This window comes from Lissotriton helveticus, chromosome 6 (genome assembly GCF_964261635.1).
Source record: "Lissotriton helveticus chromosome 6, aLisHel1.1, whole genome shotgun sequence".
Taxonomy (NCBI): domain Eukaryota; kingdom Metazoa; phylum Chordata; class Amphibia; order Caudata; family Salamandridae; genus Lissotriton; species Lissotriton helveticus.
This window is the reverse complement of record NC_136067.1, coordinates 1,154,918,594-1,154,946,127: the sequence shown is the minus strand read 5'-3', so window position 1 is coordinate 1,154,946,127 and position 27,534 is coordinate 1,154,918,594. Positions and strand designations below refer to the sequence as shown.

The 27,534-nt window shown below is 45.5% G+C and overlaps 1 protein-coding gene across 1 annotated transcript in view; it reads right to left on the bottom strand.

Moving 5' to 3' along the window:
• Positions 1-27,534, bottom strand: part of OSGEP (O-sialoglycoprotein endopeptidase) — a 613,564-nt gene that overhangs the window by 95,738 nt on the left and 490,292 nt on the right. Inside the window, exon 10 of the mRNA XM_078648814.1 lies at positions 19,192-19,267. Coding sequence (XP_078504940.1) covers positions 19,192-19,267 — 76 coding nt within the window. The remainder of the gene's footprint in view (positions 1-19,191; positions 19,268-27,534) is intronic.

Sequence of the window (27,534 nt, the reverse complement as noted above, 5' to 3'; positions counted from 1 at the left end):
CTATTGCATTGCAAATGCTTGTTTTTAGAGGAACTTAGGGTCTCAAACAAGAAGACCTCTAAAGCCTCCTTATGCAGTTCCACCCCATGATAATGAGCAGACCTGTTAAGACGCACAACATACCCTATATTGTCGTCAGGGAGTGATGGTCTGGACGCATATAAGTCAGGGTCATTGTCCGTATTTGGCCCAGTGTCATGATCCTCCCATGGGTCAACATCCTGTGGCCTATCCCCATCCTCATTCTCTTCCCCTTGATCCTGTGGGTCAGGTGAAAGTGGTGGTGGTGAATTAGTGGGTGTAATGAGTAACTGAGGATTATTGGGTGAAGGAGGTCGACTGTTGTTGTAACTTTGACTGTTTTTTTAACATTTTTCATTGTATGACCACGCCAGGTGGCATTTTTAATCGTATGGATGTTACTACTTTTTAGATTGTAACCCAATTGGGAGGGTAATAATAAATTCTATGTTTTTTTATATGACTTAATTGTTTGAGTGCTACATTTAGTTGTGTGTTTAATTGATTCAAGTTGTAGTCCAGTAATTTAATTCTGCCTAGTGGGAGATCACCGCAATCCATAGAAAAGATAGAGATTTATCTCTATAAAGTTAGACCATGTCCATAAATACGTAGTTGGCTATTTCAATTTCGCCAATTTAAAGAGTCAGGGACATTTTACTTTGTCTATACTCTTCCTTTTGGCCCATTTTTCTTTGTTCAGGCAGTCTGGCATGGATATGACCAGTGTCTGGGTTTATAACCAGTTCCTTCTATTTCGGATCTGAAGGTGGAAGATAGGACCAAGGCTCTTTTGGTGGAGTTGTTTTATCTATGCTCGCAGCTTTCGGCGTCAAATGTTTTGGCTCCGAATTCTTCAGTACCAAAGCTTTAGTCGTGGACCACGACATGCCGTATGGGGCCGACTCGAGCCCGAGCCAGAATGTTTCGGCGTCAGGCCCTTGGGGGGTGCGCTCAAAAATTTTTCTTGGTGCCAACCTTGGTCCGCAGTCAGAGGAAGGACCGGAGCCTTTTTGTTTCTGTGTTGTTGGGACAAGAGGGCTTCTGTACTCACGGTACGCTGACCCGGAGTAACTTTCTCCTCTTATTCCATGTCGGAGTCGGCCTCAGACATGGAGATGTGTTCTTCCTCTGCTCCCTGAGCTTGCGTTTCTTCTCCGTTGGAACCTTCGCCGAAGATGTCCGGTACGGAGCCGGCTTGGTGTTGCATCTCGTGACGCCGAGCCAGAGGATCACGGAACGTCTTCTTCTAACAAAACGTCTGGCACGCGTCACAATCTTTCTCGTTGTGTTCCGGGGATAAACAGAGGTTGCACACTTCGTGCAGGTCGGTGCGCGGAAATTTGCTGCAACACCTGGGACAGAGCTTGAATGGTGTCCTTTCCACTGACTGCTGCAAGCCTGGCACGGGTAGGCCCAACGGCCCTCCACGAGTTTTCTGATCGAAGATCTTTGAGTCGAAACGATACGTGATCGAGAAACAATACCATCGAGGGTGGTGGATTGCGCATTAAAGGGAACCCGAGAAACTGTGCCGAACCGGAGCGCAGCAATTCACATCCAAACCCAATGGTGGAAAAAAACAATCTAACAATGGAGCTGATGCCCATGCGTGCTATCACCGAAAGGAGGAGTCTCCTACCTTGTGACTAAAAAAGACTTCTTCAAACAAAAAGAAAGTGCCAACATCCAGACCCAACACTAGATGGCGGGCTATGCAAAGCATGTGATCTACAGCTCACATGCCTCGAACGCTTTTGTTTTTGTAGCACAGGAATAAACAGCAGTGATTGTGTTTTGTGTGTTCCACTTAAATAATAGTTGCAGCAATATCTAAAGCCTTAGGCTTTGAATATTGAATAACACATGGTGCCACTGTCAACTGCTGTTCATTCCTGTGCTGGTTACAACAATAAACATTCTATGACCAGCTTCTATTCTAGGCCTTAGGTCAGGTTACTTAAACCGGCACTTATCATTAGCACCCTAGGCCCACATCCAGCATGTGGAAGTGTGTGCACAGCCATTGAGTGAAGGTCTTTGGTGTGGTCTTCCATGACTGAAGGCTGCAGTGCTACTGCAACAATTTTATGAGCGCCAAAGTTGCATGACTGAAATCATAGGGTTTGTGAAAATTACAAAGAATAAGTGTTTCTAATTTAGGTTTTTGGTTGCCACTACTACTAATTATGTTATATTTTCCTTTTCAGCATCTGGAATAGGAAGTATGACAAGCTCAGTATAAGTTAGGCAAAGAACAAGAGGGTCCTGTACAGAACCCAACCTACTTTGCTGCTCTTGCAACCCCACAACATAACTCCATTGTTTAGGGTAAGGAAACAAATGCTATATATTTTTTACATTGCAGTCAAAGGCTATATATGTGGTCTACATGCTGAGGGGGGTGGGTGCACATTAGTAACAATTTGAGGCATGGAACTGTGTCATCAGTATTAAAAGATGGATTGGAATGTTGCGATTTCCATTGAAAACAATGAAGTGGTTCAGGGATTATAATGGCAGGTATAAGCTTTCAGCTCCAGCTTCCCAATGTTTGTTTTTTGGTTCCTCCCTTTTTAATGTAGCACACTCAGTGGATGGAATGTAATAATAGCTTTACAGCTCAGCTGCCACGGGCTATACCAGTTGTTAAAGGCCCTCTACCTTGCCTTGCTAGAGGCCCTCACCTATCGCACAAGATATGTCTGCTTCAGGGCCTTCAGCAACTAGAACGGCACACTGAGGCAGCAGGACCTGACCAAACCGACCTAAAACTACAACAAAGTGCCCAAGACAGAGGGAAGACTTTCAGACATACATTCTCGAACACCTGGTACACAAATGTTGATTGGCTTACAATCAATCAATCAATCATAGCATTTGTATAGCGCGGGGTGTACTTCAACAAATTCTCTGTTCTGCTTCCCCTGCTTGCTGTTTGGTGGTGACATTCCTTGGACAAAAAAAGGAGTAACAGACTTGAAGCATTTGCCAGACAAAATAAAGAAGCATGCACACACAGGAATCCATATGGAAAACCTGACAAGACAGGGAATGTTGGGAGACACCCCGATTGAAGCCCACATAAGCGATGCATACCGCAAATCAATACAGAAACACAATGAAGCAGTTGATAGGAATAGACAGATGCTGTCAAAAATAATTGATTGCATTTGTTTCTGTGGTGCATTTGAACTGGCAATATGAGGGCATGATGGAACTGAAAGTTCCTAAAATCCTGGTATATTCAGAGGCCTTGTGGATTTAATAGCAAGCATAGACAATTAAATGGATGCACATTTACAAAGTGCTTCAGTCTTTAAGGGCACCTCTAAAACTATACAAAATGAACTCCTAGAGCGTATGCTAGAAATTATGAGAAGCTATATTGTCCAACAGATGAAAAACACAGACTTTGTGGCTATTCAGGCTGATGATACCACTGATGTGGCCATAAAAACACAGTCCGTATAAGTCTTTCGGTACCTTGCCAATGACACTAAAGTTGTGGAGAGGTTCTATGGTTTCACAAATTTAAGTGACTAGTGCAGAAACCATTTCTTCAGCTACACTACGTGAACTGAACTTGATTTTTCAAGACTGAAAAACAAAAACTTAATGCACAAAGCTATGATGGTGCATCAGTAATGAGTGGAAGCCATGGCGGAGTACAAAAAAGAATTAGCGAAGAGTACCCTATTGCCCATAATGTGCACTGTTACGCCCACCAACTTAATCTTATAATTCAACAGGCAGTATCAAAGATCTACGAGGCACGGAGATACTTCAGGAAATTGTGGCCAAAAGGCTTCCAAAGGGATCCCCAGATTTTTGAACTTTAACATACATACAATCAACCAATCGAATATGGGTTAATCTTGAGAAATGTTTCGATGCCATGGAAGCCAATGCTGACTTTGAATTCAAAAGTCAGATTGAAGCCTGTGGCTTTGCTAGAACACTACAAGACAGACAGTTTTAGTTCTTTCTGTTGTTATTTCATGAAATAATGCCTCATGTTGACATACTGAACAGCCAGTTAAAAAAAACGAGAAATAGATACTGTCTTTGTGCAAAGAGCTACCAGTGTGTTTGTCACCAGTGTGTGCAAAGTGAGAGATGGCGTTGACAATTTAGACAGCAGACTGCTAAAGGATTCTACTTTCTCAAACTGCAGGAAAAAGATTAGCAGTCTTGCCAAAATTGCAAAGGCAGTATGTAACATTATAATTGTGCAAGCAATAGAAAGTCTTTCTTCTACAAAACGTTTGGTGAGTGCTGCATTACTGCAAAATTATCAGCTTGCAAAATATAACTCCTTCCCTGAACAAGCTCTGAATGAGGATGTGGAAGCTTATCCTATGCTCAACAAAGAAGACCTGAAGACTGAGCTGACTGTACTGTACGTAATGCATGTATACTGGCAGGACACTGGCACCATTTCTTTGCTGGATTTAATTTAGAAACCTAATATGGAAAAGTCACTTACAGAGCCAGTGGCTTTACTAAAAATAGTCTTGACCACTCTTATGACAACAGCAGAGTTGAAACGATATTTTTCCACTTTAAACAGTCAAGACATTCCTATAGGTCAACATGATTGAGGAAAGACTGAATGCTTTAGCAATGCTCGTTATAGAGAGAGACCTTGTCAGAGAATACCAGACTTTAATGTTCGAGTGATTGAGAACTTTGCAGCTATTAAAGACAGGCGTGATGATTTTGTCTACAAAAGTGAACAATACGTTAATCCTATTATTTCTTGAATGATTCTAGTTTTTTACCTGCTTAGTTGTTTGATAAATAAAAAAATCTGTGAGGTACTCAGTATTGTTATCTCGGTTATAAAGGTTTCTGATTATACTGAATACGCAGCTACCTACGTTATTATATGATATATCTTTATGAATGTAATAACTGCACTTTCACAATTGCTTTATCAACCTTCTTGCTTGCTCAAATTTGCTTGAAAATTTACTATTTGCCCACTCTTTTTTCAAAATGTGTCCCCCCCGAACCTCTTTCAGGTCGTTCAGGCAAGCTCGCTCGCCGCGGTGTGCTCCACAACAATTTCTACGGCCCACTACTTTCAAATGTCACCAGCTGTCACTAGAGGGAACTCTTTTTTTGTTACCACCATGAAGAATTCCCTGGACCTGTTGAGGCCAGTAGAGTAGGCCAGAAACATGTTGGTGAATATAAAATTAGGGTCATAGGAGCACAGTATTCTTATTGCCCCTCATATTCATACTTTTAACTGTTCCCAGTCAACCCGCGAAAAAAAGGGATACCTTGGAGGTATTCTTAAAATACAAAAAATACAAAAATAAAAATCTCTTCAAAGAGCTCCCCGAAATATTTTTGAGCCCACCCTGACCTTTAGAAGTCAGGGTGAACCCGATGATGAAGCATCGCACTACTAGAGTGGGTGAGGGTCATATATGCAAAAAGTGTTGCCTTTCCCCACCCTTAGACTAGTGTAGTATAGATCTTCCCTTGTTTCCTTAGGGAGGATACCACTTGAGAAACGCCCCCACTCCCCACAAAAACTAATGCAGCCAGGGGATGAGGTTTCTGGGGCCATTTCGAGGCTCGAAGAGAGGGGCCCACACCCCCCTACCCAAAGAAATAGTTTGGCCCTAGTGAATGCGATCCGCAAGGACTTCAGAGGCTCGGGAGGTGGCCTCATGCCGCCCCTTCCCCCTAAAAAATAATGATCTGGCCCGGGAGATGGGTCCTTGGGGACCTTTCGTGGCTCAGGGGTAGTTGGGCATGCCCCCTCCGCAATAAATAAACGCTGCCCCAGGAGATGGGGTCCCCAGGGGTCTTTCGTGGCTCAGGGTGGGGGCCACATGCCCCCTCCCCATTAAAAAGTAATAGGGCCAGGGTTCCCAGGGTCATGATGGCTCAGGGAAGGGGCTTCCAAAATAAATGTAAAAGAAAAAAAAAAGGTAAATAGGAAATGAGTGGAGTAGCCGCTCAATTCACATTCGCGGCTCCTGCTAGGAAGCACCCAAAAATGCCATGAAAAGGCTTTTCTTTTTCTTAATGCTGTGGGGGGAGAGGGGATGCAGGAAATGCAGCTGCCCTCTAGCAACATAAAAAAAAAACAGTAAGTCTCCTGGGCGCGAGTTACAGATACATCACATAATAAAAACGGGTTAATTTCACTGGTTTTGTTTGTTTTAAAAGGTATGTTTTAACTGACCTTTTCACCTTACTAAGATGTTCCTTTAACCTTCGTTTTCTTCAGTCAAAAATTTACTGAAACCCCCCCCCAAAGGTTAAAGTAACGTTTTTGTTAGGTAAATGTGTATGTTACAACAATAAGGTTTTGACAAGAAAAAACCCCACAGAAATTCACCAGTTATGGTTAGCAGAGCTAACTATAACTTAGGCACACGCCATGCACTGTTTATGACCTCACATTACAACACTTGTGACCAGGGCCAATGGAACAATGCAATTATGCGGCTGTGGTTTATTTCACATAATTTTAGACTTGCCTCATTTGTCACATAATCCTTCATCTGCTTCATAATCTGCAGATTCCAACAGAACAGTTGTTTGGGTTGTTTCCATCTCGAATGGTTCAAAAGTTACTAAAAATGCAGCGATACATGTTTCTGCACAGTGGAAGGCTTTTTGGAAAGGATGACCCGTCACCTTTCTGTTGTTTGGTGCTATATTTTGGGTGTTAAACAGGTAGCAAAGAAAGGCAACCAATGGCCAGACAGTGTTAACAATTGTAGAAATGACTAAATAATGCTGTGACACTATCATAAAATGAGCCACATTATGAGGCACAATTTGCATTTCCTTGCAGCATAATTTACTCAACCCTGCTGCATAATTTGGTTCTCTGATGATGCATAATTCCAGTAGCTCTGCTCAGGACATGTTCTATGCCATCATTTATGACATCACTGATGACATCATCTAAGGGGGGGACTCCCTGGACCCCGTTTTTCCCTTGGTCACCGCTTAACGGCCCACCCCAAAACTTTCCATGCACAAAAGAGGAAAAAAGAGCACTTTTGGGAAAACTTCGTGGAGATTTGTAAAACTGTGATAAAGTTATTAGCAACATAAAAAACAAATTTCCTATGGAAACACTGACAAAAAATATAAGTATTCAGTGGCGAAGGCCACCGGGTAAGTATATAAATCTATCAAAAATACCTATTTTGATTCATTGGAGGCTTTGAGACTGCCAGATCAGGGTTTGCTATCAGGAAATTTTACAAAATAATTTCTTAAATCTTTCATCTGGTTTGACTTCTGATAATGCTGCCAAATGTGTTGTTGTTGGCTCTCATCGATTTGCTTTGGAATGGATTTTGTATAATTAGGACCAAAAAAACCATCTCTGAATCATTGGACCTTGGGGCTCAGCACAAAAAAAAAATGTTTTCCTTCCTGACTGATCTTTGAGTTACTAGCTGGAAATCCAGGGAGAATACCCCAGAATGGTAAGGAATCTAAGCCAAAACCTGACGCTCTGGAGAACCTAAAGAAGGCATACTTGAGTATAATGCCTAAGGCTTTAGGAGACTAGAAAGAGGTTGAAACCACAGACAACTTCATTTCCACCCAAGACCACTTTCGTGGGGATGTAGATTCAGATGCCTTAGACAAGGATAACGAAAGATCCTGGTGCCTCATTTTGTTTTTACACAGACTTTATTGAGTTTTCAAGGTACATATCCAAATGGATCTCAGGAAGTATTCACACTATCTGAGAAACGCCTGCAGGCGTAGGGAAGCAAGTAAGCACAATGAAAACAATCCCTTCAATTACAATTGTCCAGTACTCCCCCTTGTGGGACAGGAGAATAGCATTTGTCATACCACAGGTCCACCCCCAACCTGCAACCCTTTACTTAGTGACAACTTAATACAATATTTATCAATCCACTAGATCTCTTCTTTCAGTCATTGTGCTCCCTTTACAACTCCAGTCCGCCCCTACCCAAGCTCCCGCCCTCCTCACCCCCCAGGCATGCCGCTGACTATCAGCCAAAAAATATATATAATCTAAGGTTACACCAGAGTGTGAACTGTTTCCTGCTCTAACTAGGATGCGCCATTAGAAGTTTGGTGGGGTGTGCTCAATATGGTGGGTCCGGTCTGTTGAGTGGTCAACAGTCAGGAACAGTGGTAATGCCAGCTGATCAGTCGCCCACGTCAGGACCCTCTCTATCTAGGCAAACTTCCCTATCCTCAGCTGGGAGTCTCAGGAGCTCCACTAGCGCCACCCATGCCCTAGCCGCCTCTAGCGTTTTCTCGCTCCCTGTCCTTTTATCCATGTGCATTATGACTGTCCCCTCGCATTCTGCCCATCTTACAAATTCCCTCGTCCATCTGCATATGTTAGGGCCACTCCTTGCCTTCCAATGACTAGTGATTTCCCTTTCAGCCAAAACCAGTCCCAAGCCCAAAAACTTGCTTGTGACCTTGTTCCTGGCCGTGTCAGGGAACCAGTGCAGCAAACAATACCCTGGGGCCTTTACAACCTCTCTATCCGTGGTATTCACCAAAACGGTGGTGACCCCCTCCCAGTAGCCCCTTAAGGTTGGACAATCCCAGAACATATGCAAAAACCCTAAACCCTCCATGGAACATCGTGGACAAACAGCCGAATGGATGCCAAATTATTCATTAATCTAAGCTCTGTGCAGGGCATAGAAGTGGACCAGCTGGAATCTGGCATTTCTGGAGCTCTATCAGGCTCTCTCCACCAGCTCCGCCACAGTTTCTAGTTTATAGCCTCACCCAAATCCTCCTCCTACTTGAGGCGCAATGCAGTCAAAGGTTGCAGTTTTTCCTGCGTTAGGTGCCTATAAAGGCAAGTACCCGCCTTAAAAGTTCCAGCTGCTATCACTATATATTGGCAAATTGTTGATGTCTGAGGTTCAGCAATCCCTGCCTGCCAGTGCTTCATGCACAAGAAAATCTCCCCTTGGTAGATCATATCGCTCTTGGAGGTCATAGAAGGGGAGAAGAGTGTTCTCGTTGTACAAGTGTCCTATTGTTGAGATTCCCACTTCCCTCCAAGCCTGTAGTCTATGCCAATTCCCTCCGTGGGGTAAAGCCTCGCATATGGTGTCAGGTCAGGTGCATATGGGCACCGTATCCGCACTCCCCGGTTAGACCTATTCCAACACTTGCGCACTGTACTCAAGTCAGAAGGGACCGAGTGACCCCGAACGGGGAGCCTCAACAGCACTTGTGATAATAGCCGCAAACTCGGGACACCATCCCAATAGTCGTCTGTGCTCCGGAGACGCCGCACCATCCATTTCATGAACCACTGCAGCTGCGCAGCAAGATAATAGGCCTCAAAGTCTGGTACATCAAAGCCCCCCTCCGCTCTAGGCCGCATCATGGTAGTAAGTGCCACCCTTCGTCTTGCAGATCCCCACAGGAAACCAGTAACCATTGTTATGAGCTGAGCGAATAGCCTAGGTGGTATCCAAATTGGCAGCGAGCCAAACTAATACAAGAGTCAAGGCAGTGTCACCATCTTTAAAAGGGCAACTCGCCCCGCCACTGAAAGCGGGAGGGTCCCCCAGAAGTCGAAGTTGTTTTTGGTGGCTCGCAGCGTTCACCCTATATTGCCCTCCAGTAGGTCACTTTGTGTGTGGAATATTTGGGTACCCAGGTAAGTCAGGCATCTATCCTCCCACTTCACACCCTCCGTCTCCGGTGGCCCCGCTCTGTCCGGCCTTGTCCGGAAGAGATATGACTTTGCCCAGTTAGCTCTAACCCCAGCCACTCTCCCCAGCGCATTCTCCCCGAAGTGCCTCTCCCGAGTTAGCCAGGAACATCAATAAATCGTCTGCATATAGAGCTATATACTGAATTTGATCCGACAACTCCAACCCCTGGTAGTAGCCCCTCGATCTAGCATGCGCAGCCAGAGGCTCCATCACCAAGGCAAGCAACAAGGGCGACAGTGGGCAGCCCTGCCTTTGTCCTCGGCCCAACCTACAGGCATTGAAGATCACACCCCGTTCTGACTCTAGCAGTGGAATCCTTGTACAAAAGAGCCATCCATTCTACTAACTGCTCCCCCAGTCCAAATTTCCTCATAACTCTGAAGAGATACAGCCACTCAAGAGTATCAAAGGCTTTTTCGATGTCGACTGCGAAAATAAACGCCTCCTCTTTCTGGTAGGTGTCCGCCTCTAAAACTCGTAGGAGCTGACGGATATTGATCGCCGTATTCCTGGCGGGGATAAAAGCCCGCTTGGTCAGTGTGGATTAGCGTCAATATATGTGGGAGGAGGCATTAGACAAGTATACGACTTAAGTTTTGTAATCGAATTTGAGCATGGAGAGTGGGCGGTATGCAGTCCTATCCCAAGCTGGCTTTCTGGGTTTTAAGTGAGTAATAATCACTGCCTCTCTTGTCGTAGCAGGTAAGCAGCCTTCTTGCTTCGCCGATTATAGAGCGCTGCTAGTTTGGGAGCCAAGACATCCACGTATGTCAAATAAAATTCTATTGGCAACCCATCTGTTCCCGGTGTCTTATTTCTGGGAATAGGTTTAATGGCCCCTCGCACCTCCTCGATCTCTACGTCTGTACCCAGATCTTCCACCGCCTCTGCATCTAAACTTGGAAGCTCCATTTCTCCCTTGAACTCAGCTATCTCGTCTTCGCCTGGAGCCAGTCTACTCTGATGTAAGTCAGTATAGTATTCCAGAAATTGGGCGTTAATATCTTGCTGTCTATAAAAGATCTCATCATCCAGCACTCGAAGCTTCAGTATCCACTTCCCCCTTCTCGCTGGATTAGCCAACCAAGCCAAGAGTGCAGTGGATTTATTTCTCTTAGCGTGGGCTTGGGTTGTTTAATTGTTATAGTCGAAAAAACGTAGACATTCTACTTGTGTTGCCATTGCTTCTCTAGCCTCAAGGAGGTCTGCTTGCTTATCTACCCTCCCTCTCTGGTCTGTTTCTCTCCATTTCACGGAGATGCTGTTCTGCCCTTTGTACATCCTGCAAGAGGACCTATCGTGCCCCCACCACTTCCCCAATGCCGCGGCCCCTAATAACAGTCTTAAAAGCGTCCCATTCTGTGAGCTGATTTGTTGCCGTATTAGCGTGGTCTAAAAAATAATCATCAACAGCTAAACCCATGGTAGCCCGAATGACCTGGTCTTCCAGTGCCTCTGGCCTTAGGAACCAAACAGGTATTTTAGGTCGAACACAGAACCAATCCAGGGCCACCTACTGAAGGGTTGTGATCAGAGACCGTTCTGGTCAGGTACTCATTCGTCTTAACCCCCCGTGCACATCCGGAGACCACAAAATAGCATTGAGTCGAACATGAAGTTCGTGCAGGGCTGAAAAGAGGGAATAATCCCTTTTCCCGGGATGTTGGGACCTCCAGGTAGAAATCAACCCCCATCTCTGCTGCCGATTACGTCTGGCCTCTGCAACTCTATGTATGGAGCATCTGGGAGCGGTGGGTGGGAGCGATCCAATCTGACGTCAGTTACATTGTTAAAGTAGCCCCCCAGCAGTACAGATCCTGTCAGTACTGTGGCCAATGTCCGCGAAAGCTGAGCCAAAAATGCAGGTTGTTCTATGTTAGGTGCATATAAACTACCAATCGTTATGTCCCTGCTGATGAAACGCCCCGAAGCCACTACAAATCTTCCCTCTGGATCAATTATTTGTCTAGTGCATTGAAAAGGGAACCCCCGCCTCACCCACACCAGTGCCCCCCTGACGAAGGCTGAGTAAGTAGTATAAAACACCTGTCCCCTCCACCTGTGTGCAGCACCGTCCTTCTCCATTCGGTGGGTCTCCTGCAATAGGGCAATTTGCACCCCCCTCCTGACCAAGTACGCATGAATTCTATGCCAGTGTAGCATAGTGTGCATCCCCCTGACGTTCCAAGATAAGCATTTAATGCCTACAGAGGATCCCATTGTGATGGATGTATCACACCTCTAGCAGCTTCCCTGAAAGCGACATGCCTGGCCCTGAAGTAGAACCCCCAAACAATAAGAATTCTCCAACTGCCCCACCTCAGGACAGATACAGACAAACAAGTTCCCATCCAAACTTGAACTTATGAGAAGAAAGTCTCTGATAGTGGTGGGGTGTGAAGATTACCCTACCAGAACCGAACCTTCTCCAGGTCACATCCCCCAACATCATGATACAGCTGTCAAACCCAGTGGTCAAATCATCATCGATCAACTGATGCTATTCCTGAACTGCATGAGGCGCACAATGCTGCATTGGCACCGTCTACAAGACATCATGGACCTTCACATTCAGGCTATTTCATCCGCTGTTTGAGGAGTGACTTCTGGGAGATCAGTCTCCGAGTCCTCATATGCACTTCCTGGTAACAAACTTTCAGATCTGTCTATGTCAGGACCACTTTTGCTTGATCCAGGGCTGGTACCTCCACGGCTAAGTTCTGCAATTGCCTGCGGTGCTTTGTGTCGCTTTGTTCGACGTTCTTTAGGAGATGGAGCTCTAGAGGAATGTTGGCTCTTGGTCAGATTCTGCTAAGTTAAGTCTGGGGAGGAAGTGTAGGCCTCTCGATTCTGCCGGGCATCTAGCCACTCTCATGCCTCCTGCGGGGATGTGAAGAAGTGCGTCCCTGATTTGCCAACCACCCAGAGGCGTGCTGGAAACAGCATTGCATATAGGATCGGTAGCGGTCACATCTTCCGCTTGAGGGCCAGAAATTAAGCCCGTTGTCGTTGCACTTTCCTGGTAAAGTCTGGGAATATCATCACCTTGTTATTTCCAATCTGCAAATCCTGTTTTTGTCGGGCTTGTTGCAGAATATGGTCAAGGTCCTGAAAGTGAAGAAGTCTTGCCACAATTGGACAAGAGGGGACTCAGGCTTGGGCAGTTTGGCTGGGACTCTGTGAGCTCTTTCCAGCGCACAGAAGGAGGCCAATTCTGTCTTCAGCCAATCGTCCAGGGCTTAGATATTCCAGCGATGAACTGTTAGCATTAAGACCTAGCCCTTGTTGCGGGCCATTCTCGCCCCTAGCAGAAACTAAGTACTGTTTGATTTGTGGGCTTACATTTGATTTCACTCACAGTAGCTCTCTGCCATCAAGCAATATGTCAAGGAAAATAACACAAAAATCCTTTAGAGCTGGCCTTATTAACGCACGCTCCTTAGTCAAACACAACACCGAAATGGCTGATTTTATAGATTCACAAAATTTGGATCTAATCTTCATCACAGAAACCTGGGCAGAGGAAGCTTCAGACACCGATCTTCTACTAACAATTCCAGTGGGATACGGAATCATCAGAGCAGACAGAAAAGAGAAAAGGTGGGGGCCTAGCCATCATCACCAGGAATGAGTTAAAAGTGAAGGGATGTAGTTTGGGTAGCACCCCAGACTGTGAAACCTTATCGTTTAACATTAAATTAACACATAACTACACCTTCAACGGTCTGTTGATATATAGGCCACCAAAAGCCAAAACCCCCCTGACGCTATCACTAAACTCCTTCTTAGAAGCCAGTGTGAAGCACCCGGATTTCACAATTCTGGGTAACTTTAATGTCCACCTGGAAAAAATGGATAAGGCGGACACGGCAGTACTGATAGACACCTTTATGAACCTGACCATGGAACAGATTGTGCACAAGGACACCCATAAAGCAGGGCACACATTGGATGGAATTTTCACGTCTAATAAACATATTGAAATGATAGATTGTCTTCCCATCACTTGGTCAGACCATAAGGCCATAATCTTCTTAACACCAGATAAGGTGGAAGGGGCAGCATTGCCTCCTATCACTGATATGTCCACATCATTTGTCCATTGGTCCAGATTAGACTCACAGAAATTAAAAGAACACCTGGCATCAACAATACCTAAGTTAGTGCCGGATAGTAATACGGCCACTGACCAAATTTCCAACTGGATAGCAGGGGCCATAAAAACAACTGCACCATTGAAAAACAAAACCTATTCTTAGAAAAAAACAGCCGTCACAACCTTGGTTCTCCGAGTCTCTCAGGGCGCAAAAAAGAGTATGTAGGAAACTTGAAAGGCTATGGAGGGTTAATTATGACCCTGATAGCAAAAGGGAATACAAAATAGCTTTAAACTCCTATAAAAAAACTAAACTTTACGGCTAAGAGCCAATTCTTTATCCAAAGGATAGAGGAGTCAAAAAACTGTAGTAGAGAACTTTTCTCGACAGTGAAAAAGCTATCTAAGATAACAACTAACAACAATATATCCAGTAGTACAGAATTATGCAACTCTCTTGGGCAATTTTTCATTGACAAAGTGACATCTGTGTATGAGTCTTTTAAATCAAATAATCTGCACCCTGCGTCTTCAGAGAACACTTTTTCCAGGAATATATCCTCTCCTGATGAAACACCAGAGCCCACGTTCAAGTTCTGCCCCCCAGAGCTAGAACAGGTCCTTCAGGTAGTCCTGTCCATAAAATCTGGGGCACTCGGGGATCCACGTCCACCAAAAATCATACATCTCTTTCCAGAGCTCCTCAGTGAGCAATTGGTCAGACTCACAGAGCACATAATTATCTCAGGTGTCTACCCAACCCCATGGAAATCAACTTCAGTCCTTCCCCTACTCAAAAAACCTAACCTAGACCCATTAGAACCGGGAAACTACAGACCCATAGCTAGGATTCCCTTTGGTGCAAAGGTTCTTGAGAAACTGTTGAACAAACAACTAGTCCAGTTTATTAAGGAGGCAGACATCCTTGATCCATCTCAGTACGGGTTTCGAGAGGGGCATGGTACCGAGACTGCACTGCTGATGGCAGTAGAAGAACTCAGGAGTGTGCTGGAAGCTGGGGGGAAGGCCGCCTTGATCCTATTGCATCTTTCGGCGGCCTTCAATACGGTAAACCATGGCACACTCCTGGATAGGCTTACTGCAGTGGGGGTCCATCGAGATGCAAGAACATTGTAAGCGTCATTTTTGAGAGACCGGTCTTTCATGGTGGAAATCGAAAGTGCCAAATACAAACCTTTCAACTCCCCATGTGGGGTCCCGCAAGGGTGATCATTGAGCCCTACGCTCTTTAATTTATATGTATCACCGCTGGCTGAAATTATCAGGGACTGTGGCTTCCTTCCTGTGTCATACGCCGATGACACACAAATCGTGGTCACAATCTCTGAGTATATGTTAGGTACGGCAGATAGGTTTAGAAAACTGTATGAAGCAGGTCAGCCTATGGATGGAAAGAAACTGTTTGAAACTGAACGGAGAAAAAAGTGAAGTCATGATACTGGGAAGCAGCACCAAAATTTGGTCTCCAAATTGGTGGCCATCCAATCTCAGCAATTGCCCTTTGCCGGTCGAGAAAGTTAAAAATCTGGGAATGCTGGTAGATAATAGACTCTCATTTGAAGTCCAAGTCAATAAACTATCATCTACCATGTGGTACATACTGAAAATGATCAGGAAATTAATACCTTATATCCCGCTGGACTCACGAAAAACGGTGATCACCACATTAGCCCTATCAAGACTTGACTATGGGAATGCGTTGTATGCCGGGATGCAGACCCAGCATTTGGTAAAACTTCAACGTTTGCAAAACTCAGCAGCTAGGCTGCTACTAAACATTCCTTGATCAGAACGCATCTCTCATCATCTGAACACCTTACATTGGCTTCCCATAGTGAAACGAATACAATTTAAATCGCTGTGTCTAACATATAAGGCGCTGCAGGGCTTGGGATCACATTTTCTCAGAACGCATCTTAAACCGTATGTTCCTATTAGAGAACTGCGCTCCTCCCAAGCCAAACTAATTCAGGTTCCCCGCTTCAAACAAGTTAGGTGGGGCGGCAGAAGCATCCTACTGCATGCAGCTAAGGATTGGAACCGTCTTCCCCAGGCCATCAAAAACTGTACCTCCCTGCTGCCCTTCAGAAAGTTGGTAAAAACCTGGCACTTTAATTTACAATAACCATGTTACTCTCTCAGTACTGCTCATACTTCTCTGTTCAGCGCTAAGACGCCCATGTGCATATGCGTGCTTTATAAAATTACAAATCAAATCAGTGTGCAGGGTGGGCAGTTTGTGAGTATGCAGGGTTAACAGTGTGTGAACGTGCAGGGTGAACATTGTGTAAGCGTGTAGGGTGAGCAGTGTGTGAGTGTGTAGGGTGAGCAGTGTGTGAGTGTGTAGGGTGAGCAGTGTGTGAGTGTGTAGGGTGAGCAGTGTGTGAGTGTGTAGGGTGAGCAGTGTGTGAGTGTGCAGGGTGAGCAGTGTGAGAGCGTGTAGGGTGAGCAGTGTGTGTGTGTAGGGTGAGCAGTGTGAGTGTGCAGGGTGACCAGTGTGTGAGTGTGCAGGGTGAACAGTGTGTGAGTGTACAGGGTGAACAGTGTGTGAGTGTGCAGGGTGAACAGTGTGTGAGTGTGCAGGGTGAACAGTGTGTGAGTGTGCAGGGTGAAGTGTGTGAGTGTGCAGGGTGAGCAGTGTGTGTGTGCAGGGTGAACATTGTGTGAGTGTAGGGTGAGCAGTGTGTGAGTGTGTAGGGGCAATGTGTGAGTGTGCAGGGTATGAACACTCAAACTAAGTCCACCACACACACACACATAAGACCACACATATAAGACCACACCCACACCACTCTCACCACCACACACTCACCACCACACACTCACCACCACACACTCACCACCACACACGGAACCACACACACACACCACCAGATGTCAGTGCACGCTTTCACCGGGCACAAACACCACCAGCCATCAGTGCACGCTTTCACCGGGCACAAACACCACCAGCCGTCAGTGCAGGCTTCCACCAGGCACACAACACCAGATGTCAGTGCACGCTTTCACCAAACACACGCACACCACCAGCCATCAGTGCACACTTTCACCAGGCGCACACAACACCAGCCATCAGTGCATGCTTTCACCGGGCGCACACACCACCAGCCGTCAGTGCACGCTTTCACCAGGCGCACACACACCACCAGCCGTCAGTGCACACTTTCACCAGGCGCACACAACACCAGCCATCAGTGCATGCTTTCACCGGGCGCACACACCACCAGCCGTCTGTGCACGCTTTTACCAGGCACACATACCACCAGCCATCAGTGCACGCTTCCACCAGGCACACACACCTCCAGCCAACAGTGCACGCTTCCACCAAGCACACACACCACCAGCCATCAGTGCACACTTTCTACAGGCACACACACCACCAGCCATCAGTGCACACATCAATTGTTAACGCATCCACAATTAACTATTGTAGCAACCGCAGTATGGTGCACTTTTAAACATATTCATCTAAAGCACAGCATGCCACCATTGTTACAATTCCAATCCAACCCACATAATTCCACTACACACCACATGCATACACTCCATAACACATGGCTAAAAGACATTGCCATTTACAATGCCATTAGCTCTAACTCAAATAAATCCGAGACCTATTGCATTTCCAATGCTTGTTTTTTTTATAGGGGATGACAACGGTGAACTCAGCCACATTTTACCTGCAGAGTGATTCCAGATTAGGTCCTGGCGAATTCCATACACTTCTTAGTAGGGTTCAACAATTGGCATAAACATGTTGACCCCAATATCACGGAAGGGTTGACGTTACATCCTCAGTTTCTTTTTAATACACCCCTTAGCGGCATACAATAAAGTTGTGATCCAGTCCACCGAGTGTATTTTTTAGCATTTTCATCTTTCCTCACTACACACTCTGGTAACACTCAGCCACACCAAATAGTTCACACTGGTGTTCACCTGGAAAACCAAAAACAAAGGTGTTCCTCCCCATTTTGTCCACACCACTGAGCTTTAGTAAGTGGTATTAGGAGGAACCCAATGACGAAACATGCCACCTGAGGGTGGATGTGGGGTTTAGCCCTAAAAACACACGGTGTTCTAATCAAGAGACCTGATTGGATAAGTGTTCTAGGTGTTGGATTTCTCTTGGTTAGACCCTATGCATTTATTTGGTGTACTCAGAAATTGTTGGGAGTGATGCATCATGGATCTTTAAATAGTCCGCTATGGACTACTATGTGATAGTATTACCTCTTTTTCTAATTAATTGTGAATTAATGAGATTTTAAACAGTATTTATTGAATTATGTTTTGGTCTTACTTAACATGGACTGTATTCGTATATTGATAATGATTGTAAATTATATATCTGATATTTTGTTTTTTATAGTATGCTTTTATGGTCATGGAAAATGTACCGAATAAAGCTTTTTGAATGAATGATAGTATTGTCTATTATTGTGTCACTGTCATCCATGTTCAGGAAGCTCACTTGAAAGCCTGTATGATGGCTTGAAAGAATACAAGTTAAATTATGGTAGATGCCTGTTTATTTTGGTGATGTAAGGTTCATTACAATGGAAGTGGTGGATTCACATGCAGTCCGCTTGCTTGTCCCCGGTGTTGCAAAAGGCACTCTTGCCCGCCCCCCCTCCACCCCGCCCCACTACACAGATATTGCCCCCATTAACAGTAACTCTCCCCAACTATAAGGTCACCAATCACAGCCCTCAGCTTTGCAAGACAGCAACTCCCAGTAGAATATGTCCACTATGGTGGCTTTCCTCAAACTATCTGCACTGTGTGCAGACTTCTAGTATGGCCAAGATCAGTGTTTGAAAGCTCAGTACTCTAGCACTCTTTGTAGTAGCCAACTGGTACTACAGGCACAATATCTATCTCTCCTCCTTCTGTGTCTGCAGTTAGCCCGGCAGGGCAGGCAACTGGCTAGCAAATTTATGTGGCTTCTGCGCTGAAATCTCATGATGGTCACCAATATTTAAATATATTAGCAGATGAAAATTCACATTTTCATACCGAAACAGCATTTTTTTTATTTTTCTTCTCATTCTTAAGAATAGCTTCCCAGATTAGTGTAAGCAGGACGACGAGATCAACATCAACACATCCTTCAAACTCTGCATGGAGCCACGCCTAACAATATGTTCATTTCAAATGCTCACGGTTGCATCTTATACCATGTTACTGATTCAGTGTATGGTAGAGACCACTTGGTGAAGACCCTAAGTGAGTTGTCAAAGCAGGTGATTGGATCGTCATTTTCTGGGTCCAGAGTAGTGACTCTCAAATGGCAATTTATTTCCTGTTTTGGAATTCATTTATTCTTACCTCTCATCTGTAGCAAATAGCTGGGCCCCTCTCTCCTTGCACATAACATTCATCATCTCCTGCAGCCGAACATTACCTATGTGAACAAAGCACACATTTACAGATGCAGAAGGGATACTAAACGTTACATTTTTCTTAGGGGTATAGATAACAAAAATCAGGGATAAAGCAGTGACCTTGTAGGGATTCCACAGGGAAATTCATATTTGTGGAACACTGATCTGTAAAAAAAGGATAAAGCTAGCTTTTACACTGAAGTCCATAGTCTCTTTCCAAATATCCACTTTGTGAGTCATCTGCCTCCAAGCAACAGGGCCGGAAACTGCTTCAAAGACACCAGCACCACAAGTGCATGCTTGTGTCATACAAAGCCTACCCCAGTTTACTTAATGAAAAATGTAACCAATCAAAGAGTACATTTGGTCTAAATGGCTGACTACTGGGAGAGAGGTGCTTAAGTGAAAGAGCCTACGGACTATATATAATGCAAGTCCCATTAATGTTATGGTATCCCACTCTGAGTTTTGGGAAACTTAGACCAAGGCAAACACATTGTGCATAACATCCTACCTTATCTGAGCATTCTTCTTGGGGTAAGCTTTCAGAGTATAGTGCCACACAATGTATGGGGTAAACATATAGCTGTCTGGGACACGACTGATAGCTACGTGACTGGACAATACCTCGGTAGCATCCCAGATGCTGGTAGTGACACAGCACCCTGTTTCATAGAAAACAATAGTAGGATATTCTTCTGAGGGAAGCAAACCTTGCCATATTGAAGCGGATGCAAGAATCAAACCTGACAAGATTAGGATGGAGAAAAAAAAGAAAAACCAAAGGAAATGATGGACGGAGCGTTGACAATACAAGCACTCACCCCCAGTCAACTGATCTGGGTTTACTCCATCACCATTCTTTAGCCCACTCTGCCACCCCAGTTCAGACATGGCCATATGCAAATCAGTCTGACCCTGTGCCTCATGGGAACAGTCCAGCCCGAACTGCCAAGACATGCCTTCCCTGGACCGGAAACAAGCTACCGAGGACCGGTTTCTGGCATTTCAGCCGTCTTCAGCCCGGCTTGCTTGAATCCAGTGGCAAAGTGAGCAAGGGACTCACGTCTGAGCATACCCTGCCAACTTATGGCGAACAAAGGATGGAGCCACAAGGATGACAGAAAATCCTGAGCTATCCTTGACCTTTTATGTTTAAATTTGTTTTATTCTTGTTAATACACTGCATAAATTCACGTTATTTGTAAGTGTTAACAAAATTGTGTAGGTTTGGCGTCAAAATTCAGCTATAGTTAGCATACAGTATAATACCCCATAACCCAACTCCCCCTACCGCAAGACACCCAACCACAACACCCCCCCCCAACCCCGGTGCCTAATCTTCGAGTTCACTTCTAATAAACAAACCACTGATCCCTTTGTGGTTGAGAGTACTCTATAAGCAGTCGGGTTAGTTAATCTCAATATTCGTAAGTATCTAGGGCAAGTCAACTCAGTAAATTCCTGGGAAAGTAAATCTATAAATGTACTCCAGGTATCTCTAAATGTGTCGGTCTGTCTGCTGTTTAAGTATAGCCGAGAGCCTCTCCAACCTCAACAGATGCCATAGACGGTGGATCCACTGTCGGCGCATTGGGACTTGTCCTTTCCCCAAAGTGCCAGGATCGATTGATGAGCAGCTCCCAATGCCAGCGCTATCGTTGGGATTTTAGGGGTTAGGGGAGGGGGGTTAGGGAGGCCCAGTACCACAAATGAGGGAAACCTGGGGAGTTGGGTTGCGCAGTGTGTATCTATGTCTGATAGGATTTCTTCCCCAAACCCATCCAAGCGGTACACTCCCACAGAATGTGCACCAGGGTCTCCTGCCCATCACACCCCCGCCAACATCGGTCATCCCTGTCCAGGTTCCCTTTCTTTAGACAAACTGGGGTGAGGTACCAATATGTGTCCAGCTTTGTTGCCATTTCCATACTAGCTACACTTGAGAAGATATGCCTCGCTCTGTAGTATATGTTCCGCCATTCTTTCTGGGAGAGTGATCTTCCTAGCTCTCTCTCCCAACCGAGCTGGGAGGGCGACTTAATCCCCATACCCTCCCCCCTAGGTGCCCATAAATCTTTTAGGAGAAGCCAACTCTCGAAGCCAGTAAGATGTTGCGTCACCCAGAGTTGTATCTGTGTGTATCTAGAACGTTCACTTTCCGGGATCCCATAATCCTGTCTTAAATCCTGAAATGTCTTGAGCCCCTACTAGTCGAAGAAGTGCCCAATAGATCTGCATCCCATCATCTTCCATACAGAGAATGTAGTGCTATCCATCCCTGGGGTAAACGCTCTATTTTCCAATATGGGAGTGAGGGGGGACAGGAAGGACGTTAATCCTGCTCGCGTTGATCCTGTATCCCAGACCCTTAGAGTGGGCGCCAGAATGGCCGATAAATAAAGGTTCGTCGGGTGATGAACGCGGGCAAGAAAGGGGATCATCCACAGCGCCATGTTTGTTAGAGCCCTGTCCATGAATAATCATCCCTTTTCCCAAATCAAGCCTAGACCACTCTACCAAATATCTAAGTTGCAATGCTTGGAAATACCGAGCCACGCAAGGGATGCTCAGACATCCCTCCTCCGGGCCGCCATCTACGGGCTTGACTTGTGTGGCCTACCCGCCCACACAAAATTTTGGAGAGCCTTCTGAGGGTCTCAAGTGTGCCCTGTGGAGGCCAGACCGGCAAGGTTTGAAATTTGTATAGGATTCTGGGGAGGATCGTCATCTTCAGTGCGGCTATCTCACCCTCCTACAAGAGTGGATAGTGTTGCCAGTGCGCTAGGTCAGCCCTGACTCTCCCAAGTAGTTCCTGATAGTTATAAGAGGCAATCTCCCGTATTGAGGGGGCCAGCTGGATGCCAAGGTATGCCACTGGGCCCAATGCCCAGTGTATAGAGTGAGATTGAGTTGAGAGTTCTCTAGTGTCTGGTGTCGTTGTAAGGCTCAGAGCCTGGGATTCAGCCACATTTATGCGGAAGCCAAAAACGTGGCCAAAACGTTTTACTTCTTCTAGAAAAGCCGGGAGGGCAATCTTTGGGTTCTCTAAGGCTACTATCACATCATCAGCATAGAGCGTTATCAAGTGCTCCTCCCCTCCGTATCATATGCCAGTGATCTCCTCAGAGTCCCTAACTCTTCGCGCGAAGGGCTCTATATATAGATCAAACAGGAGGGGGGAGAGTGGACACCCCTGCTGCGTTCCTCTACTTATCGGGAAACACTTAGAGGTTATGCCGTTTACTCTGACACACTCAGGGAGCCGTAGATACTAAGGATCCAGGAACAGAAGCGTTTCCCTATGTCAAAACGTTTTAACACCTCAAATAGATAAGGCCAATGCACTTAATCAAACAATTTTCCGGCGTCTATAGAGAAAAGCATTGTCTCTTGAGGGAAGCGGGTGCCCTTATCTATCGGGTGCAGTATTCTCTTAGTATTGTCCGAGCATTGTCTATGTGGTATAAATCCAGCTTAGTCTGGCCTAATGAATCCTGGAAACAGAGGCGCCAACCGAGCCGCCAGTATCCCGTGAAGAGCTATGCATCTACATTTAGGAGTGAAATTGGACGATACGATCCGCACTGTTGCTTATCCTTGTCCTGTTTCGCTATGACTTTTATTGAAGCCTCCTTCATTGAGGGAGGAAGGGATTCTGCGGACGAAATCAAGTTAAATACACTTGTGAGGAGAGCAACCAGCTTACCGTAAAGCAATTTATAAAACGTGCAGGGAAGCCGTCTGGTCATGGAGCTTTATGCACTTGTAATCTAGATATTGCAGATATGACTTCTATCCGGATCGTTTTAGCTTGTGTTTCGGTTAGGCGCTCTACATGCGCCTTCTCTACATACCTTGGTCGGAGAGATCCTGCACAGAGTATAATTCCCAGTAGAAGGCTCTGAACTGAACAGTTATGCCCTCATCTTCCTCTATAACCGCTCAGTCTGGTGCTCTCCGAGTCTCTACCACATTTGCCTGGCGCATCCCCCCAAGCTTATTCGCAAGCATCCTTTCACTTTTATTTCCTCACACTTAAAAAGAATGTTTAGGTCTTAGGATCGAGTTCACTGCACTATCGAGGTCTAATCCTTCTAGCTGTTTTATTGCCACTTCTAGCCGACGCCACACTCTTGGGGCCCCGGTTTAGTGGTGTATTCGCTTCAGTTCCATATAGGGTGGCCAACTGGCTTGGGTGCAAATTCAGGACGGTGAGTGTAAAAATTCAGGACAAAGGGTCAAAATTCAGGACAAAGGGTCAAAATTCAGGACAAAAATTCAGGACAGGAGGTCAAAATTCAGGACAAAACTTTGGGACAGAAGGTAAGTTTTACAGACACGTCAGAGGAGGGCGCGAAATAGTATAAAAGTAAGTAAATAGACAACCACTTAAGTACAAGTCAAAATAAGTTTATATTAGGTTGAGACATTCGTGCACTTCACGGGTTTTCAGTATGCCTGCAGCTTGCTACCTCAGACGATTCAAAACTGGCATCTCGCTCCAGCAGGTATTAGTCACCTGACATTGGTGAACCACACCTGAATACAAGTGGGTCTGCTTTTATTGGTGATTGTAAAATACTGGATATACAAGGAACTTTGCCGTGCCAGCCCACAGTAACAAACCCCCCTCCCGCCTTTCCAGCTTCCCAGGGAAACACCCCATGCCCGGTCCGGCCGGTCCAGCCAGTCCGGCCTTGCTACCACCCTTCAATGGTGCCCCTCATCTTCACATAGACCGTCTCTCATGTGTATTTAATTTCTTTTATAGTGCTACTCATCCCAAGTATGTAGGGCAGGGTGACGGAGTGCTTTACATCACACACATCATATAGAGACAATGACTTATATAAACGTGAAAATCGATGTATAGGAAATGCTACTTAAGATAATGGGTGCTTCAAGTTGTAATCATTCTTTAATCTATCATTCAGTCTTTCCCAATTCATTCTTTCCTTCCATTTGTGTGCCCATCTATATCCAAACATATTCAACCATTTGCAAACCTATCCACCATGTATCCTTCCATCCATAATTTCACCCATCCATCCATTATTCATCCATCCACCCTTTCACCCCATCCATCGTACACTCATCCATCCACTCTTCAACCCATCAATCTATTCACTCATCCATCCAGCCATTTACCGTTTTCACCCATCCAGCCATCCTTTTGCTTACTCATCCAATAACCCAGTCACTTATCCTTCCATCCATTCACCCTTTCAGTCATTCATCCTCCCTTTTTTATTCCATCTCCCTTTCACTTATCCATGTATCTTTCCACCCACCAACCCATCTACTCAACCATTCATGAATGCATCCATTGACCCTATTACTCATCCATCCTTGCACTTATCCATCCATCTATTCTCTTATCCAACCACCCTTTCACTTCTTTACTCATCTATCCATCCTTTTGCCCATCTACCCCCTTTCACTCACTCATCAATCCTTACATCCACCCTTTCACTCATCCATCCATTCACTCTTTCACTTATCAATTCATCAATCCATCCATCATTTCACTCATCCATCCACCAATTCACTCGCCCATCATCTACCCTTTCACTCATCCATCCATCCTTTCACTCACCCATCCACCATTACCTATACATCCATCTATTTACCTTTTCTCTCATCCATCCTTCCACTCAGTCACTCATCCATCCTTTCTTTCTTTATCTATCCATTCACCCTTTCATTCATCCTTCCACGAATCCATCCAGCCATTCACACATTCCTTCACTTATTTACTCACCCACCTTTTCACATTATGAACTGAGCCGTTGTCTGCAGAGTTGCAGACAGAAGAGGCCCATCAAGAACATCACCTCATTGTAGTTCTTAAGGCAAGGGGTTGGGTGGGGGAGGGTTCACTATGCCACTGCACACAAGCAATATGAAAACTTAGAAGTCATGAGTCATGCATGATGCACAGTGCCAGGACGTGAGGTGACTGTGACATGGTGTTCTTTCCAGGGCCTTAAGTGGGGTAAAAAAAACCTGGGGGTCTCTTCAAATGGGGTGTTTGATGTAATTAAGGGCGTGGCTTAAAACACCTGGGCTAAAAATATGAGCTTAGCATAGTGTTCCGCCCGACTGGTATAATGTTGTTTCTATCCTTGCATCCAGATATATAATACAGAAGTATCATTACACCAACAACAAGCCAGGACTATTGGCTTTGTCAATGGTTGTCATTTGCTTAGAAAAAAAATTTGTTGAATATAATATTGAAAATGCGTCAGTTCTAAACTGATGAGACAGTGAAAGAACTATAACCCGTTCTTTTTTACTTGTTTCACAGGCTTCTTTATATAAACTGTATTCTCACCTTGCAGCATGGGCGGTTTACATTTTCCTTCTAACACAATGCCCTGCTGTACACGGCCTCAGTGTAGGAGGAGGCCACCACATGCTGTAACATCCCAGACTGCCTCATTGTCATTCTGTATGTGGCAATCCCCAGCCGCATACTGAATGACAATGGGCGATGGGGCTACTCTTGTGCTCGGGGAGGAGTGCGAGGCGATAGCAGCAAGGGGCTAAGGCTTCTCACAGGGGAGCAGTGCTGCTCCCTGTTATGGCCATAATTAAGGACAAAGGGCGTCCGTAAAAAGGATCCTCACGGACAATGGACGTGAGATCCAATTTACGGACTGTCCGTGAAATTTACGGACGGTTGGTCACCCTAGTTCCATAGCTTGCTGATTGAGCTGTGTTCTCTTTTCCCGCCTCAATTTATTATCGGCAGAGACTACTGGAATTATTTCCCCCCTCAGGACGGCTTTCATGGCGCCCCATATCATGGGCAGAGGGACCTCAGCTCTGTCGTTTACATGGGCGTCCACAGGGGGGGCACTTGCCCCCCCTAACCCCCCTCCCCCCCGGAGCGCCACTCCTTGCCCCCCTTGCGCACGCTAGGGTGACCAGATTCTCAAAACAAACCAGAATTTACAATGCAATGGTCTCTGCATTATTAAAGGTAGAGCTATTGGCATTGCTCATGACATTTTTTTATTTTTATTTTTCAAATCATAAATAAATAGCATTGTCATTTACATTGCCAATAGCTTCATCGTCAAATAAATGGCATTGTCATTTACAATGCCAATAGCTTAATCACTCGCATATGCATGACCTATTGCATTTACACCCACACAGAGCCACACACACACACATACAGAGCCACCTACACAGTCATTTACATAGAGCCACCCACACACCCAGAGCCACATACACACGCAGGAGAGCAAGCACAGCGAGGGGGCAGGAAAACAAGCACAGCCAGGGGGCAGGAGAACGAGGGGGCAGGGGAGCAAGCACAGCCAGGGGGCAGGAGAGCAAGCACAGCCAGGGGGCAGGAGAACGAGGGGGCAGGGGAGCAAGCACAGCCAGGGGGCAGGCGAGCAAGCACAGCCAGGGGGCAGGGGAGCAAGCACAGCCAGGGGGCAGGGGAGCAAACACAGCTAGGGGAGCAAGCACAGCTAGGGGGCAGGGGATCAAGCACAGCCAGGATGCAGGGGAGCAATACACACCCAGAGCCACATACACACCCACACATATCCTTCTACTGTTGTAAAGTGCTCTGATGCCTTCGGGCCATGTCCAAGCTATATAAAATGCTAAATGATCCCAGAGAGTTTTGTGTAAGGCATTGTGGAAATGTGTAGTATGAGTGCCCATTTTCATTGAGACTGGACACAACTATACACATTTTTGTGAGTTATGTGTTTTGTGGAAGGCATGAAGATTATGGAGTTCTCTAGGCAATAATAAAAGCTGTCTTTTTGGTGGAACTGCATAACTTCTACCCAATTGAACGCTGTACTCATGTCCACCAATATTTGGACGGAGGGAAAGCCCCCTCTCTACAGAGCTTTTTCAAACTATTTTTCTGTTGGTCACATAAGGTAAGCAACACCTGAGCTGACAAGTCAGGGCTAAAACTGGGTTTGAGATCTGAGCATTGCCTCGGTATCTTGCTTGCAATCAAACAAATCACTCAAAGTGTGGAGAGAACACTCGTATTTGTGAGGTTAATGCTTTGGTTGCTTATACAGTCTACACTTTTGCTTTCCATTTTGGGGCTTGTAGTCATGATTGTATAACAGGCTGAACGGGACTTCAAATCCCAGAATTCAATGCAATGAACACTGGACTGGATTGGCTACGCACACGTGGAACTGAGAAGCTTGGAGGCTCAGCGTAGGGACAATGCAAATATAGGCATATCGTACTTGCATTATGATTGATACTGACTACTTGGCAAAAGCTACGT